At 47.5% G+C, this 19026-nt stretch overlaps 1 protein-coding gene across 9 annotated transcripts in view; it reads right to left on the reverse strand.

Moving 5' to 3' along the window:
- Positions 1–19026, reverse strand: part of MYO9A (myosin IXA) — a 177518-nt gene that overhangs the window by 71567 nt on the left and 86925 nt on the right. For all 9 annotated transcript variants that reach the window (XM_077918918.1, XM_077918913.1, XM_077918914.1 and 6 more), the window contains 6 exons: positions 18826–18969; positions 17782–17821; positions 16751–16873; positions 3523–3603; positions 2227–2337; positions 507–629 (listed from right to left, as the gene is read on the reverse strand). In XM_077918918.1, the coding sequence (XP_077775044.1) occupies positions 507–629; positions 2227–2337; positions 3523–3603; positions 16751–16873; positions 17782–17821; positions 18826–18969 (622 nt within the window). The remainder of the gene's footprint in view (positions 1–506; positions 630–2226; positions 2338–3522; positions 3604–16750; positions 16874–17781; positions 17822–18825; positions 18970–19026) is intronic.

The raw sequence follows: 19026 nt of genomic DNA on the forward strand, positions 1-19026 counted from the left end.
TAAATGGGTCACCGTATATCTGATAAGGGGACGCAGGTGGCGCTGTGGGTTAAAGCCTCAGCACCTAGGACTTGCCGATCGAAAGGTCGGCGGTTCGAATCCCTGCGGCGGGGTGCGCTCCTGTCGTTCGGTCCCAGAGCCTGCCAACCTAGCAGTTCGAAAGCACCTTCGGGTGCAAGTAGATAAATAGGGACCGCTTTCTAGCGGGAAGGTAAACGGTGTTCCGTGTGCTGCGCTGGCTTGCCAGAGCAGCGATGTCACGCTGGCCACGTGACCCGGAAGTGTCTGCGGACAGCACTGGCTCCCGGCCTATAGAGTGAGATGAGCGCACAACCCTAGAGTCTGGCAAGACTGGCCCGTAAGGGCAGGGGTACCTTTACCTTTACCTTTATATCTGATAAACACCACTATGGCAGCAGGGTACACCCATAAATGATACTAGAAAGGGACAAATGTATTTTAATATTGTGTCAGGAAGCAAAAGGAAAATGAGGCTTTGAACGTACCATTGTTCGTCCCACTTGATAATTGTCAGGGTTGGTCTTTGTTTTCCTTAAGAATTCTTGGATATTCTCCTTGGATGGTACCATGCTCCTCGGCAGAAGTACATGAAAATGATCCACAAACTCCTGAAAAATTAGGCATACCTCTGCATGTTATTTAACACAGTTTGTCATTTTACTCTGAAAGTTCATTGAAGTCAGCTCTGTATCTATGGAAATACAGGCTGCCTCAGTAGATGAGATGAGAAACAGAGATCATTCCACCAGCTCTGCTAAAAGACTAGCTTCTGCCCTGAGCTGTTTCTATGTTGGCTGATCATTACAAGAACTACTATTTAGGAACTGGTACCTGAGTTTGCTTTTTCCCTCTTCCTTCTGTGTCCCCTTTCTCTGGTGTGTCATGCTTTTTTAGATCATAAGCCTGAAGGGACTGCTTTGTTTTAACTGATTGTATGCAAGCAGCTCTGGGAGGTTTTTCAGCTGGCAAGTGGAGTACAAATGTTCTAAATGCATAATCAATAAATAAACATAGCAATCCTGAAAAGGGCTGTCATTGTGGATACTGAAAAGTAACAGTTTTAATTGCCTATTATATTCAAAGCTCTCTAGTTTACACTGCTGAGCTGATCAGAAAGGCAAGAAATCTTTTGGGGGGGGCAGGGAGCAATATTAAGCTCTCCCCATGCACATCACTCTGGTGGGTGTATGAAAAATGTGACACCGGGATGCAAAAATCTACACAGGCTTTCCAAGGAAGTTTCATCACCAGTTCATGATCACTGATCTCTGCAGCAAAAAACCCCACAAAAACACTAATTCATAGATTTATTTTTTTTGAAACTGAAATTTCATTCAAAACATCCCTCTATGTAGCAGAACCATTAGGAGAATTTGCCCTTAATGGAGTAACATTTGTACATGGTTGGGATTAGAAGATTATCCAATAACGAATTCTCTTCCACTAGGAAGAAAGTTAAGTAAGACTATGGAGGGTTTTATTAAAACAGATCATTTCAAGAAATGTAACTTGGAGTAAACAAGAACTTCAGCTTTGGGTGTCTGACAAAGTCTATAACGAAAAATGTTTACAAAAACAATGAGCAAAACATATTATGGTTGACACATCTGTCTAATCACAGCCAGTTTTTAGCTTCAGAAAAACTACATAGAAAATAAAGCTAAAGATTTATTAAAATCAGAAGACTACCTTTTGCACTAAGTTCAAATCATACGCTTTCAAAGGATCACAATAGAGGCTATCATTCTGAATAACTCACTCCAGCTAGCTCAATGCACAACACTAGCGTAGCAGGAATATGGTCGACCTTTCCTTTAACTAACATGTTGATTTGGAAATGTGTTTTGTAAAAGTATAATAATTCACAAATATGTTTTACACAAATATCACTATTTCCTGCACAGTGTTTCTACAGCATCCCATGGTCCCTCCTTTCCTTCACTGATTTTCTATTTACTTCTCAGTCCTTGCCAAAGAGCAGCTGCAGCTCACAATGAACATTCCCAGCCACAACTTTGCATGCTTGCAAGCGCTAATTTGACATGGCTATTTGTTCTGCCAGTTGCATCATTTTCAGCTGCAGAAATAATACTTTCCATACACTTATGCATTCACCTACATTTAAATCAAGGAATTGCCCAACTGACCATAGAGCCTTGGAGCCCACTTCGCCAATACTTTTTTGGAAGATTCAAATAATCTAACCTTGAAGGTGTATTTGGAACTATATCCTGACTGTCGTATGCGCACTGTCTCTCGCATCCCTGTGTACCGCAGCTGTCTAAGCACCTGGTTGTCGCTGAACCTCAGGGGAAGCTGAAAAAACAAAACATACAAGGGCCAAACAGTTACACATTGACTGCAAGTTCATCCAGGTAAGCAAGTTTCCATGGATGACTTTGTTGGCTACCAGGGCTCACTGGTCCTTTGCTGACAGCTGCCCTTTAAATAGATCCCAGTCTACACCACCAGCATCAACCAGGCAATGGTCTCTAAGGAGGCTCCACTTGGGAAAAGGAAGGGTGGAGCACTCTCAGTCATGGTCCTGATGGAAGGGAAGGAGCCCAACTGCTGTACCTCAGGCAGAACGAAGGGTATGGGGACAGGGAGGAGGTAAAAAGCCGAAGAGAGTAAGAAAAAGGGGAGAAGCCCAGTGGAGACAGAGAACAGTCCGGGCACCTAAATAAGGTCTTACACAGATACTGGGGCAACTTGGTCCTTGGTCAAAGGCCTTCTTCAGGGTATCCCCCAAGCCCCAGAGAATGCAGTTAGATAGGAAATATCAGACGTCTGTTTATCTAGTCCCCAATCCCTGGGGAGGCATAGGAATCCTAGATTTCAGCCTGCCAAGGCTAATGGTATGGAGAGGTATATTCAGTGCTTATTTTTTTAAAGGGGGTACTCAATAGTATGCAGTACCGGCACCTCTTTTGTTGTTAAAAAGTGTGGCACTTACGCTAACAACTTCATGGTGAGTACCGGCTCCTATTTCTTTAGAAAAAAAGCACTGTCTTCTTTGGCATGAGACCCCGAGATGACAAATTCACAGCCCTCTAGCTGCTATGGTGGCTCATTTACCAGAAGTAATGTATTTAGTGTATGGACTTTGCAAGGCCTGGTTTGGTCAGAATTGAGTATACACTTCCAGAGTTAACACTATATACATAACTTCTGGAAAATGAGTCACCATAGCCACTAGAAGGTTGTGAAAATCTGTGTCCTGGGTTTTCAGACTGGTCTACCCAGGTACTATGGGCACAGCTCACCTACCCCACTGCTAGCTGAATCCTTGCTCCTGATGTATAGAAGAATGATATTGAGGATTATTGCTTTGATGATCTGAAAGATCAAAAGGGCACGACACCCCTTTACATTTATTTTTTTTAATATTCAGATTTATCATGGCCAATGGCTAGTATAATCAAGTTATTTGGATTGGTTAAAACAGTCCAGCAAAACTGATTTTCATTGTGGATTACTTGGGATTGGAGAGGCATTTACCTTGTCAGCATTGGAGCGAATGCACTTGACAAAATAGGGTTCTGCTTGGCCAAGGGTCTCCATCAATTTGGTAAGCGATGCCTAAAGTGGAAAATAAAATTATGGAGTTGGCTTCTGCAACAATTATTTTGGTTAGAAAATAACATGTTGCCAGACCTCTCCTTATGCTATTTTTAAACTGTAATTTAACACACATATGAAATAGAAATTGTGATAATGTTGCTTCTTATTGTAGACATTCAAAGACATGAAAATGGCTTTGCTATACAATGCATAATAATGGCATTAAGTACATATATGTGTCGCCGGAAATCGCCCCCCCCCTCAGTAACGCGTACTGCACAAGCACCACATTCACATGTACACGTGTCCCCCCCCCTTTTTCCAGACCTAAGAGGTGCCCCTTTAGAGGGCCGCCTCTTGAAAGCCTTCCGTAAATAAGGAAGTGCTGGTTTGACAGCTCTCTGCTCTAGCGCTCCGTGCCGCCCTATCCTTATTGCGAGTAGACCGGACGACTGAACTCTAGGTCAACCAGCAGCCGCCTCAACCAATCAGTATTGTCGAACAGCGCCCCTTGTGGCGGCCACGCTGGTACTGCAGGCTGCGAGCGTCTGTTCCCTCACCTTTTGACAGTTCTCAATACATTGTTTCCGAGTTAAATTGACCGTGACTGATCTAATCAAAATGTTGCAAGTTGCTTCCGAAAAAGGAAAGTACTTTGAACTTCGGTGACTGTATTCTTTACAAATTCACCAAAAATCAGCCGTACCACGGATTTTCACCGGACCACTTTTATTACACTGCATATTACAAGGACTATCAAAGGGGGGTGAATTGGGATTGATCGGCCATAATCCTCGAACCGCGCAGTCACGTACACAGCAGCCCTTCTCCGGATGGCGGGACAACCTTGATAGCCATCGAGAGGGCTCAGACAGCATCCCATCAGAAACACAATAGACTGCATACGGTAGTGTATTCCACACGACTCCGAATAAAGGGCTCTGGCCGGACCCCCCCCCAGGGGGCAGGAAGACTTCGCCCTTTCCTTTGTTTCTGGGAATGACTTATGGGGAGGGGGGAGAGGAGGTCACTGCCAGGTGACCGGCTGCTCGGATTACCTGGAAACTCCTCCCCGACTCCTCCTGTTCCTTAATAAAATCATGATGTAAATATGATGTAATTCTGGGGGTGTAGTCAAGGGGATTAGTGATTAATAAAAGTTAGGGTCTCCCATTGTTCAGGGCTTCCATCTTGCTTCACCTCGTGGACGGTGGGAGCCCTGTCGCGACAGTTCTTTTCCTGAATAAAGACCAAGCCTACTGGCTGCTGTTTTGCTCTGATTTGCCCTGGTCGGTGTCTCCTTTGTCCAAGAGAGCCCACGGATTTCCCGTAACAGTTTTTGGCACCCCAGATGGGACGCTTGGTTCTCCTGTAAAGGTGAGAGGGGAGATAGAGGGGATCGGGCGCCACTGGGCAGCTTTAGCCTGGGGATCTTTTTTCCTCTCCCTGTCTCTTCTTTGCGGGCGGTAATCAAACGTCACCCGAAGCCCGACCAGGGGAAGCAAAGGCAAGGTCAAGCCGGCTTAAAAGAAAAGGATCCCGGGATCTGCGGGGGACATCTTCGAACGTGAGTATGGTTTGAAGTAAAACACATTGGGAGGGGGGTGGAAAGCAACGTCCCCACGACAGCCAGACTTTCCTTCTTTCTTTTCTGGCGCAGCCCCTCGGAGTCGGCCGGGTGCGTTTTAACTTTGTCCTTTTCTCACCCGATTCTCCCCTTCGGAGTGAGGCCAGGGAAATCGTGGAACTTTACTGTCTGGCGCTTACCTCTCGGAGTCGTCTGGGTACGCCAAAGCCTTTCTCTCATCTCCCCTCAGTTTCTTACGCGGAGTGTAACCGGGGAAATTGTGGAGCTTTACTGTTTTCCGGCGCTACCCCTCGGAGTCGTCCGGGTACGCCTTAATCTACCTATCCCTTTTCTCCCCCGTTTTCCGTCTTGGAGTTAAATCCGGGAAAGCGTGGCTCTTAGTTATTTCTCTGACGTCCCTCTTTCGGAGTCGTCCAGAGGCGTCCATCTAAGCTTCTCTCTCCTTCTCTCTCCTTTCTCTCGCCTATCACGCAAACGAAGCCGCCCCTCCTGCCTGGCGACCTTTGTTAGGGATGACCCGGGTACGTGAGAACGCAAGGTCGTTTGCTTCCTTTCCAAACTATCGTTTTCTCGGGCCTTGATCTGGCATTGCGCTGCGCAAGCGTCCAGTAGAGGTTCCGAAATTAGTCTCAAAGACTAGGCAGGAGGCTGTCGTGGAGGTTAGAAGGGGTGGCTCATAGGTTGGGACCCCACACTAGGACCAGTTGTGTAAGCAGTACTGCAGTGGAATTTGTGAAGTTAAGTTTGTGTATCGGGTAGAGAGACCCGCGAGTTCAAGGTTGATATTGCAAGGTTATAGGTGATAGGTTGACTACAGGTTAGTAATAGGGAGGATTAAGAAAAGAAAAAGGATCCAGTAGAAACGAGCTGAGGTACCAACAAAAACAGTCCTTTTACTAAAAAAATTACTCTTCTTTCTACCCCCCCTGTCTTGTGTGTGTGTGTGTGTGTGTGTCCCCTTGTTTGTCCCTCTTTTTCCCGTAGTGCGGGTTGCTACCGAACCCCATACCCGTAGTATAGAGCAATGGGAGCCCACGCTTCAAAACACTCGGACTGGACTCCTCCTAGCGACAAGGCTTCCAAGAAGCCTTTCCGCTCCGGAGAGGACTCCGATACCCCTCTGCAATTCGTCCTCCTTAACTGGAAGGAATTGGGAGGGAGAAAAGGACTCTCAAAATCTAAATTGAAGGATCTCTGCAACATCTCGTGGGTCGCTCTTACCCACCACCTGGAACCACACTCTCACTGGCCACCTCATGGTTCCTTTAATCTCCAAAGAATGCAAGCACTTAAATCTTATTTAGCTGACGAGAAACCCAGACAACTATATTACCTGAATGTCTTTGTCGAAGCCCGCGAATTATTTCAACGGCAACAGGCTCAGGTTGCCCGTCAAATGGCAGTTCTAAAACCAACAAGACCCCCTCCATATGATGAGATAAGGGCCCAGGAAGAACAATTGGATAGGACTCTCGTCCCTTTCTATTACCCCGACCCACGGGCTTCCCGACTACCAGGACCCAGGGCAGGAGATAGGACGGGAACCGGCGGAGGGGGCGCGGGGCCAAGGGAAGACGGAACGAATCCAACAGTCGCTACCATTTCCCAAGGCACGGGACTGAGACAAAGTATAGTGGACCCACCCGCTGCAGCCCCTTCTCAAAGCATACCAAGCACCTTGCCACCTAACCTTCCCACTACCGCCCCCTGTCTGATAGAAGACCAAGTAGATTTGGATCTTGGACCCCTACTTAACGGGCAATTACTAAACGGAGGAAGAGAGGGCCCTGTCTCTAGCAGAACTAGGAACAGGGATAATCCGCAGAACGGAGAGATAGAAGGCGCCTTCCCCCTGCGAGCCCTACCAATACCCCCAGCCAGGGCAGGAGACCCACCACGCATGGTCTTTACCCATCAGCCCTTCCTTACTTCGGATTTGATGAATTGGTCCGACAAGATGCCCTCTTTAAGAGATGACCCCGACAAGTGCCACCGCCAGGTGGCCACCATTTTCTCGACCCACAATCCTACTTGGGCAGATGTGCATATGTTGCTAGGGGCCCTTTTTAACGAGGCGGAAAAGAGAGAAATATTAGCAAAAGCGGGGGAAGCTCTAACCCGGGAGGGCTACCAGCCGAATCGCCCCGCCTCGATGACCCCATTAACGGCCCAGACGATACTTAATGACCCGGACTGGGACTACAACACCGATAATGGCCTATGGGGCTTAAAGATTTTCAAAAAGGCCATCTTAGATGGAATAAAAGCTGCTGGTCAGCGAACTGTAAACTGGACAAAGGTCCAAGCCGTTCTTCAAGGACCAGAAGAACACCCGTCAGATTATTACTCCCGTCTAGTTTCTGCCATCAAAACCTGGGGTGGGATAGACCCAGAAAGTCCCCAACATGAAGTCATTGTCAAGGGCTTCTTCAAGGACCAGGCAACGGCAGATATAAGGAAAGCCCTAAACTCTCACCTTGGCTATGACGGGAAGACTATAACCGAAATTCTTTCTATTGCCAAGTCAGTCTTTAATTCTCGAGACGAGCGGAGGAAGAGAGATCAAAAACCCGACTCCCCGAGAGTACTAGCTTATGCAGGAGGGGCCCCCACTTACCAAGACAAAGGCAAACCGAGGGAAGCCGACTCCCGAGACCGGCGTGTCTGTTACCACTGTGATGGAATAGGGCACATAAGAAGATTTTGCCCCCTCCTACCAGAAAATGCAAGGCCTGACTACAGAGACTTTAAAACCTACAAAACAGGCTATCAGGAATCTTACCACCCCAAACCCAGAGAGTCAAATCGTGCGGACCCTTCCCCTCCACAACCAAGGGCCAGAAATCTCACACAAACCCCTCAAAACCCCTTTAAGCCGACCAACCGCACCGTCAATTCCGCACATGAGATGGTGATGGACGAGTACCAACCACATTGACAATTAGAAGCAGATCCCGCCTCCTTCTCCTTTCTTTGTCCTGTCTTACAACTATCATCTTCCGACCCAATCTGTACAATGCAAATTGACGGGCAGTCCTACGATTGTCTCTTAGACACGGGAGCCACCTACTCCACTCTCACTAATAGCCATCTGGCACCCGGGGACGAAACCAGAACTGTAATGGGACTTGATGGAATCCCTCGGAACTGCCCTCTTTCCCGACCCGCAAAGGTTTCCGTCGGCCCGCTTTCCGTTAAACATACTTTCTTGTTGACATCTAGCCCCGTCAATCTACTAGGGAGGGATCTGCTCTGTAAGTTAAACGCCACCATACAATGTGGCCAGGAAGGAATTTATCTACATATGCCAGACGAATCCATCTTCAGTTTTCAGGGAGTCTTACAGGAAGCTCAAAACACCAAAATTGACCTTCCATCCGAACTGCTTAATAATGTCTCCCCTTCCTTATGGGGAACCGAGTCAACCTCTGTGGGGCTCTTGAGGTCCGCAGTGCCGGTCAAAATCAACTACAAAAAAAATCTACCTTTCCCTTGTACTAAGCAATACCCTCTCCCCCCCGACGCGATAGACGGATTAACCCCAATGATTGATGAATTCTTGAAGATGGGAGTCTTAGTCCCCTGCGCCTCTCCCTGCAACACCCCTCTTCTCCCCGTCAAGAAACCCAACACGAACCCCGTTAAATGGCGGCTGGTCCAAGACCTCAGACTCGTCAACTCTTTCGTCATCCCTCGGCACGCAGTGGTTGCTAATCCACACCACCTCCTGAGCACAATACCGGAGGGAACTGTAGTTTACTCTGTCATAGACTTATGCTCCGCTTTCTTCAGTATCCCCGTGGACCCAGAAAGCCAATTCCTCTTTGCTTTCACCTGGCAGACGGGGCAATTAACGTGGACCCGATTGCCCCAAGGATATGTAGAATCCCCAGCGATCTTCTCATCTATATTACACCAAGATCTAGCAGACGTGACTCTGCCGGGGGGTTCCGCTCTCAGACTCTACGTCGATGACATTTTACTTTGCGGACGGGACCAAGAATCCTGTAAAAAGGACACCATAACTCTCTTAAACATTCTAGCACAAAAGGGACACAAAGTATCCCCAAAAAAGATACAATTCTGCAAAACGGAAGTGAGGTATCTTGGCCACATACTAGGAGAGGGTACTCGAGCACTAACTACGGACCGGATTGAGGCCATAACTAAATTACCACTACCAAAAACTAAAAGGCAACTCCGGGGTTTTATCGGAATGAGTGGATTCTGCCGGGCATGGATCCCACGCTACGGGGAATTCTCCCGCCCCCTTACAGCCATGACTCACGACGATGCCCCAGACCACCTACAATGGTCTGCAGAAGCGCTTGAAGCCTTCGAAGCTATTAAAAGAGAACTGCGGTCCTCTCCTGCTCTCGGACTCCCGGATTATAGATTACCCTTTTCCCTATTTGTACACGAGAATAAAGGGGTAGCTTCAGGCGTCCTTACACAACCATTCCAAGGAAAGAATAGGCCTGTTGCCTATTACAGCCTTCAATTAGACACGACCGTGCTGGGAAACGTAGGATGCCTTAGAGCAGTGGCAGCTGCCGCCTTGCTCCTGGAGAAGGCACAAGAAACGGTCCTGGGACATGATCTAACGGTCAACGTCCCCCATGCTGTTGCTACCCTCCTCAGCTTACAAGGTTGCCAACGCTTCACAATACAACGTTTAAATAGATACGAAGCCATCCTCCTCAGCCCATCTAACGTCACCATAAAGAGAGTTAACTCGCTCAACCCTGCGACCCTCCGGCCTCTCCCTGACGATGGCACCCCACACCATGACTGCTCCCAAATAGTTAGACATGTAGAAAAACCACGGGAGGACCTAGACCACCTCCCCTTAGCGGAACCCGATCTCATTTTGTATACGGACGGCAGCTCCAAGGTTGTGGGAGGCGAACGGAAAACTGGATATGCCATAGTCACCGATGCCGAGACCTTAGAAGCACGACCCGTTCAGTCCAAATACAGTGCCCAAGCGGCAGAACTAATAGCTTTAATCAGAGCTTGTGAACTAGGGGCAGGACAGAGGATCACCATTTACACTGATTCAAAGTATTGTTTCGGACTAGTGCATGCTACCGGACAAATCTGGTTACAGAGGGGCTTCTTGACCGCCGCAGGTACCCAAATTGCGCATGCACCCCTGGTACAACGCCTCATGGAGTCTATACATCTTCCTGAGGCTATCGCAGTGGTACATTGCAAAGCTCACACGAAAGGCAGGGACCCAGTGTCAATAGGGAATAGACGCGCTGATAGAGCAGCACAAGAAGCCGCCCTTCAACCCCTCTCTTCAGATGAGGAGTTCCAAGGACCACAAGTCCTATCAGATATTAATTTCGCAGACATGTACAAAACTGCTACCCCAGAGGAGATCGTAAAATGGCAGGAACAGGGGGCCCGCTCAGAAAATGGTGTCTGGTATCTCCCAGATAACAAAATCATAATGCCCAGGTTATGGGTACCCAAACATCTGAGAGTTCTACACCAACGTACTCACTGGGGAAGAGAAAAACTTATCGACGCAATACAGCGTTGCTGGTACGCCCCAGGTCTTTCTCTGGCCGCCAAAGCCGCCGTCAAAAACTGTCACACATGTCAAAGCTTTAACCCGAAACACACTGCAAGATGCCCACCAGGGGCTAGACCATGGGCCTTTGTCCCATTCGAAAGCCTTCAAATAGACTTCATAGATCTACCCCCATGCCAAGGCTACAAGCATGCCTTGGTAATCGTTGATCAGTTAACGGGGTGGGTGGAATGCTTCCCTACCCGCAGAACAACTGCACACATTGTCGCCAGGATTCTAATACAAGAGATCATACCCCGTTTCGGGGTCCCTAGACACATAGACAGTGATAGGGGCTCGCATTTTACGTCAGACATAACCCAACAAGTTGCCAGGGCCCTAGGAATCAAATGGAAGTTACATACCCCATACCACCCGCCCTCTTCCGGACAAGTCGAAAGAATGAACCAGCAGCTTAAATCACAGCTGGGAAAACTTTGTAAAGACTCAGGCATCAAATGGGTAAATGCCCTTCCATTAGTTTTGCACAACCTAAGAGCCTGCCCCCGGGAAAAACTCAAACTTTCTCCCTACGAAATACTATTCGGCCGACCATCCCCAGTATACAATACTCAGTTTCCGACATCAGAATTAGAGGTAGGCGAGTCAGAATTAACACAATACGTAATTCAACTCCAAAAGCAACTCATAACTCTCCACAGGTACGCAGCCTCAGGCCAAAACATCCCCCTGGATGAAAACATTCACCCGTACAAACCAGGCGACTGGATACTAGCAAAAACTTACCATAAGGTACCCCTACAGCCCACGTGGGAGGGCCCCTACCAAGTACTTTTAACCACTCCAACTTCTGTTAAAGTAGCAGAAAAGACGGCTTGGCTGCATCACACCCGCTGCAAACCTGCTCCGCCACCCGAACCCGCCTCAGACGACTCACCATACTGCACTCCAGCCCAACCGACGCACCACGACATCGACTCAGACGACGAACAACAGACCGGACCAGATCGGGGCACGAATCGAGCCCAACAGACCGGACCAGATCGGGGCACGAATCGAGCCCAACAGACCGGACCAGATCGGGGCACGAATCGAGCCCAACAGACCGGACCCGGCACGCCCCACACATCTGCACGTTGGACCTCTGAGATCATCCCAACAACCGACCAGGACGACCAACCCCCAATTCGCCTCAAACTTCGTAAAACACACGCAGTTTGACAGCTCGGCAGATTGACAGCTCCGCGTTTGACAGCTCGGCAGTTTGACAGCTCGGCAGTTTGACAGCTCGGCAGTCTGACAGCTCGGCAGTTTGACAGCTCGGCAGTTTGACAGCTCGGCAGTTTGACAGCTCGGCAGTTTGACAGCTCGGCAGTTTGACAGCTCGGCAGTTTGACAACTCGGCAGTTTGACACCTCCGACAGCTCCTCATCTTGACAACCGCGCTTCACACCACCTCAAAGATGACAACTACCATACCCACCGTAATTATCCTCTCCATTACCTCCGCCCTTTCTCAACACTCCATAACAACACACAGCTCTTGCCCGGGATTACAAATGGAATACAAATATCTGGACTTTGGAATTGTTGACATGGTAAAAAGGGGGACACCAGACCGCCTAGGAGATTTTGACTTCTGCTTGCCCGAAACCCGCGTTCTCCTTCGACATGCCATACTACCAATCCTAAACACTCACCAAACTTGGGAACTGTTTATTCGCTCGCCCACCTACACCCTACTGGGCAAGCTCACCCTTACCAAAGACGGACCTTGGAATCGAGCCCACTGCCACAATGGGTCTTATGTACTCTTTTCTGATGGCACACCCGAACAAACTCTGAACTGGACACTTCTAAACAATGGAGGCGGTGACTCAGTTTATACTGACCGAAACCACCCCACAGATCATCTAATTCATGGATTTTATTGCCAACGAGTAGACACTACCCCACGCCAAACCATCTTACAAGGAGTTTGCCTCCGACGGTACTGCTGCGTCTGGGACATCGGACTCGCCTCCGATTGGGACGGGAAAGCGTACCTCGAGGGCTGGCATTACTCCGTAGCACCACCAACGACATGGGACACTACCGGACCTCAAAGATGCGGAGGCCTCACCACAAACCTCACCTACCTACTCCGCCAAGACCCCCTTCACCCCCCAGGCACCGCACCTCGACTAAGGGGGGAACTGTCGATATCCGAGAACTCTGAAAATAATAACTTTCTATCCGCTTGGCATTCCAACACCTACGTGAAACTGATCTCTCAAATTGCAAAACAGACAACCACCACAGAGTGTTGGATCTGTGCCAACGCCCCCTCGCACCTCCACAGTGGCATACCATTTCTTGGAGTACCTCTCACCCTACAACAACATCTCTCCGCTGACGTGCAATCCTGGAACCTGACTGCCGTGAATCTGACTCACCAGTACATCTACTTAACTGGACCCACAACAGGCGACCTCTGCCGAAAATTCAGCGGGAATGACAAGGTCATAGGCGAGAGTACCTGTAAGTACACCATTGATATTTCTTTGAACGGGAAGATTACCTTATGGCATCGAGGCAACCCCTCCACCCAGCCCAGCCTCACATCTGCATGGAAACACGTCATGACCTTACCCGACTCCTGGGCACCCTCCCCTGTCACCCAGTGTTTTTTCCGTACCTTCCTCACTGGGCGCATAGACTCATGCCTACAGGGCTTGTTCTGGGTTTGTGGCCACCGCGGCTATGTATGGGCCAGCCCCCACTCCCGCGGCACCTGTTACCTCGGTCTGATCTTGCCTGGAGTCCGGGTCACCCAAGATCTACCCTCCGGAAGGAGGCGCAATAAAAGGGCAAAAGACTTATCGCAACTCTCCGATGTAGCAGCTAACAGTGAAACGTATGGCCGGGCTCTTTTCCCCGCGTATGGAGCCGGCTCCAACCACGTCGATATCCTTAAATTAACGGACATCCTGTTAAATTTCATGGAAGAGTCCAATGCGGCTACCCAAGCTATCCTGACGGAGTTAACGGAAGTCAGGCAGACTTCGATTCAGAACCGCCTTGCTTTGGACTACGTTCTCGCCTCGACGGGAGGCGTTTGTGCCCTCGTCGGAACCGAGTGCTGCACACACGTGTCCGACCAAACCCTCAACATTACCGGACACCTTAATAACATCCACAAACTAGCGGACGGACTTAAAGATATCCAACATGAGGGACTCTCAGATATCCAGTTGTGGAGCTGGCTGCCTGGGTCTGGCTGGATAAAACAACTCCTAGGAAACGGACTTCTGATCCTCATTACTGTAACCATCTGCATTGCTGTCTTCTGCTGCGCAGTCCACTGTTTCCCGATGTGCTGTCAAACTTGCGACTCCTGTCTCCCAACCCCTCGCCCGCGATCGGCCACCGTTTACAGACCACCAGCACCAGGGACCCAACCGAACTCCATGGAAATGGGACCCCTGGAGGACTTCCAGAATCTGAACTCTAGGTATGACTTCTACTAATTTGTGCGGAGAAAAGGATTGCGCGGCTTCCCTACCCTCGCAATCTTATCTCCGAAGGGGGGAACTGTCGCCGGAAATCGCCCCCCCCCCTCAGTAACGCGTACTGCACAAGCACCACATTCACATGTACACGTGTCCCCCCCCCTTTTTCCAGACCTAAGAGGTGCCCCTTTAGAGGGCCGCCTCTTGAAAGCCTTCCGTAAATAAGGAAGTGCTGGTTTGACAGCTCTCTGCTCTAGCGCTCCGTGCCGCCCTATCCTTATTGCGAGTAGACCGGACGACTGAACTCTAGGTCAACCAGCAGCCGCCTCAACCAATCAGTATTGTCGAACAGCGCCCCTTGTGGCGGCCACGCTGGTACTGCAGGCTGCGAGCGTCTGTTCCCTCACCTTTTGACAGTTCTCAATACATTGTTTCCGAGTTAAATTGACCGTGACTGATCTAATCAAAATGTTGCAAGTTGCTTCCGAAAAAGGAAAGTACTTTGAACTTCGGTGACTGTATTCTTTACAAATTCACCAAAAATCAGCCGTACCACGGATTTTCACCGGACCACTTTTATTACACTGCATATTACAAGGACTATCAAAGGGGGGTGAATTGGGATTGATCGGCCATAATCCTCGAACCGCGCAGTCACGTACACAGCAGCCCTTCTCCGGATGGCGGGACAACCTTGATAGCCATCGAGAGGGCTCAGACAGCATCCCATCAGAAACACAATAGACTGCATACGGTAGTGTATTCCACACGACTCCGAATAAAGGGCTCTGGCCGGACCCCCCCCAGGGGGCAGGAAGACTTCGCCCTTTCCTTTGTTTCTGGGAATGACTTATGGGGAGGGGGGAGAGGAGGTCACTGCCAGGTGACCGGCTGCTCGGATTACCTGGAAACTCCTCCCCGACTCCTCCTGTTCCTTAATAAAATCATGATGTAAATATGATGTAATTCTGGGGGTGTAGTCAAGGGGATTAGTGATTAATAAAAGTTAGGGTCTCCCATTGTTCAGGGCTTCCATCTTGCTTCACCTCGTGGACGGTGGGAGCCCTGTCGCGACAGTTCTTTTCCTGAATAAAGACCAAGCCTACTGGCTGCTGTTTTGCTCTGATTTGCCCTGGTCGGTGTCTCCTTTGTCCAAGAGAGCCCACGGATTTCCCGTAACATATGTAAATCTTCAAAAGCATGTTACTGGTCAGAACAATAGCATACATGTCCCTCAGCAGTTCTCCTTCTGGAATGCTGCATATTTTATTCAAAATTCAGCTTCATTTATCTACTTAAGAGACAAGGTGTTCAGCTTACCTATAGGCCTGGACCGGAGGCTCAAGCTTGTGGAAATTCTGCAGTTAGACTGTTGATGGGGACAGACTATCACCAGGGACAGTTTCAGAAGACAGCTCTGGATGAGCATACCTGAACCACTTGGCTTTTGAATTAAAGGGTGCCAAAGGGCACTATAATGTCTCTAATGCTATTTAACATCTACATGAAGCCATTTGGGAGCAAAGTGTCATTGGTATGTTGATGATAGCCAACTCTATTTTTCTGTAATGTCTGACTTGGAAATGCTGAGAAGGCCCTGGACTAGTGTCAGTTAGATAATTTTTGGACTTAGCGTATTGTGTCTAGTGTACACTGCTTATAGACTATTGTGATTAAGCACTGAAATAAATAAATAAATAAATAAATAAATAAATGCTTTTAATTACAGAAGGTTAGAAAACTACTTAAAGCTATTTAGAGAGCATAGTACTGCTGAAATTAAAACAGCTTTGGCAGAAAGTATATGGGTAATTACTATACTGTTCAAAAATTTCAAACTGACATACAATTTATGTCCTGAACTTTATTAAGGACTCATATGGGCATCTGTGGAGTTAGCAGTCACAGCCTATGCAAAGTATAAAGTCATATAATCATATCAGTTTGACTTACTGTATATCACATCTGACAATTAATCAGTCTAGCCTGGTATTGTCTACACTGACTGGCAGAAACTTTTTAGGATCTGAATCAGAGTTCTATTTCCCAGTTGAGCTACCTCTGACTTTTAAAAAAAAAATATGGAGGTAATAGGAGTGAAGCCGATACATGATGCACACAATGCATATATTCTACTACTGTGTTATGTTATGGTAGCTATGACCCCAAAGGGCTGATTGATGTCTAAGGGATTTTAAAGAAGATCTAAGCCATACATAAATGGCTTGGCTTGCAACAATCTTTTCTTTAATGCGAGTCAGTTACTGAGTTGACTTACATAAGGCTGGAAATGCCCCAGAGGGAACTAGAGAATTTACTAGTTGGCCAAAAGAAAGGAAAAAAGACTGTGATGTAAAAATGAATGGGACAACCAGGGATAATAAAGAAAATGGGAACTGCAACCAATTGTTGTTGTTGTTTTTCTAAAATGAAGAGTAGGCTGCATTCCAGTCCATCTAGTATCCCTTTTATTTCCATTGGAAATAGATATTCCACATGGTTTTCCTTAAGTTAAACTTCATGAAATTAACAACGGTAAGTTACCTGGAACTGGGCACTGATGCTTGGAGGCTTCTTCTTCTTGTGAAGGTGGAGAAGAGACTTTGTGATACGGTCATGGAGAGTTAGGTTCGTCAAGTGCTTGAGCGATTTCACTTCAAGCAAGTGCTAAGAAACACAAAGATTCTAACTTTGGTTATGAGAAATTTGAACCAACATAAGCACAAATCTTTGCAAGAAACCAACAGTGGAGCATGGTACCCACAGGTCTCTGCCTCCCCCTCCCCCTGCTGAAATTAGGCTTCCACTGTAGCCAATAGAAGGCTTTTTTCAAGCCCAATTGCACTTTGGAAGTGCAAAGTTTACTTTTGGAAATCTCAACTATCAAGGAAAGAATAAATCTCTACCCTCCAGCTGTAAGCCTCTGAAATTACTCCTCTCTAATTGTTGCCGGGGGGGCGGGGGGAGGCAGTGATCTTCCTGGGGATTATAGCTGGAGAAGGGCCCATGCATTCCCAGTTGCATTCACCAGGAAAATAATCCACTGCCTCCACCCTCCCACTCCACTTGAAAAAAGTAAAACCCCTTTTTCAAAACCTAAAAGTCTCTGTGGTTGTGGTGCTCACAGCAGTTTATCTGGTTTGCAAACGTGCCCATCACATTAATACAGTGGTACCTCGAGTTACAAACGCCTCAGGTTACAAACACTTCAGGTTACAAACTCCGCTAATCTGGAGGAGTTACCTCGAGTTGAGAACTTTGCCCCTGGATGAGAATGGAAATTGTGTGCCGGTGGCACAGCAGCAGCAAGAGGCCCCATTAGCGAAAGCACGTCTCTAGTTAAGAACAGTTTCAGGTTAAGAATGGACCTCCGGAACGAATTAAGTTCATAACTAGAAGTACCACTGTACATCAATTGTACACATGGTGAAAACCACACTATGAGTTCATGGACAGGGTAAACTTTCTGTATGTTTTTTATGAAAAAGGAATAGCCTTGTCAAAAGCAGCATCATTTGTGAAATTAATCTAGTTTAAATATGTTAGCTCAGGTTTTCTAGCTCTAGTACTCTCACCTTTGGAAGGTTAGGCTTCGCTTTGAAGTTCTTGTTTCGCCTAGGAAGAAGCAACAAAGATCCATATTAAAGCAGCAGGGACATGTTAATGCTAATTTGTAAACTTTCATGAGAAAAACATTTGCTTCTGGTGCAATGGCAAAGCGTGTGCTAGTGCAGTGTCAACAAGTCTATAGTGAGTGCTGGTTTCATGTGGTCCCTCGCACTCTTGCTTGTGGAAGTGTGTGCATTTGTTTCAGGCATAGCAAACCCTGGCCCTCCAGATGTTTGGGACTACAATTCCCATCATCCCTGACCACCAGTCCTGTTAGCTAAGGATGATGGGAATTGTAGTCCCAAACATCTTGTCAGGGAATTGGAGGCAGAGAAGGGGGAGAGAATGGGAACTTATAGAGATAAGCCACCGTTGCTTAGCAGCAGTAACTCACCAATCATCCCTGACACATCTGGAGGGCCAGAGTTTGCCTATGCCTGATCTATTTGTAGAGATACTGAACTGAAAGTACAAGTTTCACACATCTTTTTTTCAAACCCACTAAACTCCTAGTGACAAGCTTCTTTAGAACTGCAGACATTCTTTGACAATTAATTCAGATACTGTATTCTTCCAGCTGCATCTCTGAAGGGGTATTTGGAAATTATAAAAGAGAATATAATTGATGTGATTACAATACTTTCGCAGGTACCTAAAAGGAGATTTGTGTAACACAGGAACCCCTTTTAATTTAATAAATGTTCATAATAAAAACTCTGTCTCTGCTGATCAGAGTCTCTGGTCAACTCCCAAGACCAGAAGAGAGCAACGGGGGCCTAGAACAGTTCAAAGGTTGCTTCCATGTATTTTATAGTGTCCCAGTTCTGCAGTCTACCTCATCATCCAGATTTAAGATACACTTTTGAGGATTTCTGAATTGTAAATCTGTGTGCCTTGGGTGATGAATGCTGATGGGTAATAGAGACCTCTCTTACCCCAACTTGTCCCATGTTTGTTGCTATCCCTAGAGATCAATTTATCTTTGCAACAAAGAAAAAATATGAACTAACATGAGGATGCCATGGGCTCTCTCCAAGAGTTTGCTGTTAGTTGAATTCACAAATATCCCATCTTTGTCGAGGAAACTGCTTTGGCTGGAGAGTCTGCTCTGTCGCACGCCCATCTTGCTGTTCCAACCAACTCCATACATATCACTGCAATGTGGGAAACAAATACACTTTATTGCTTAGATTTCACAAAGAATATACCAG

The sequence above is a fragment of the Podarcis muralis genome, chromosome 14 (assembly GCF_964188315.1).
Source record: "Podarcis muralis chromosome 14, rPodMur119.hap1.1, whole genome shotgun sequence".
Taxonomy (NCBI): Eukaryota; Metazoa; Chordata; class Lepidosauria; order Squamata; family Lacertidae; genus Podarcis; species Podarcis muralis.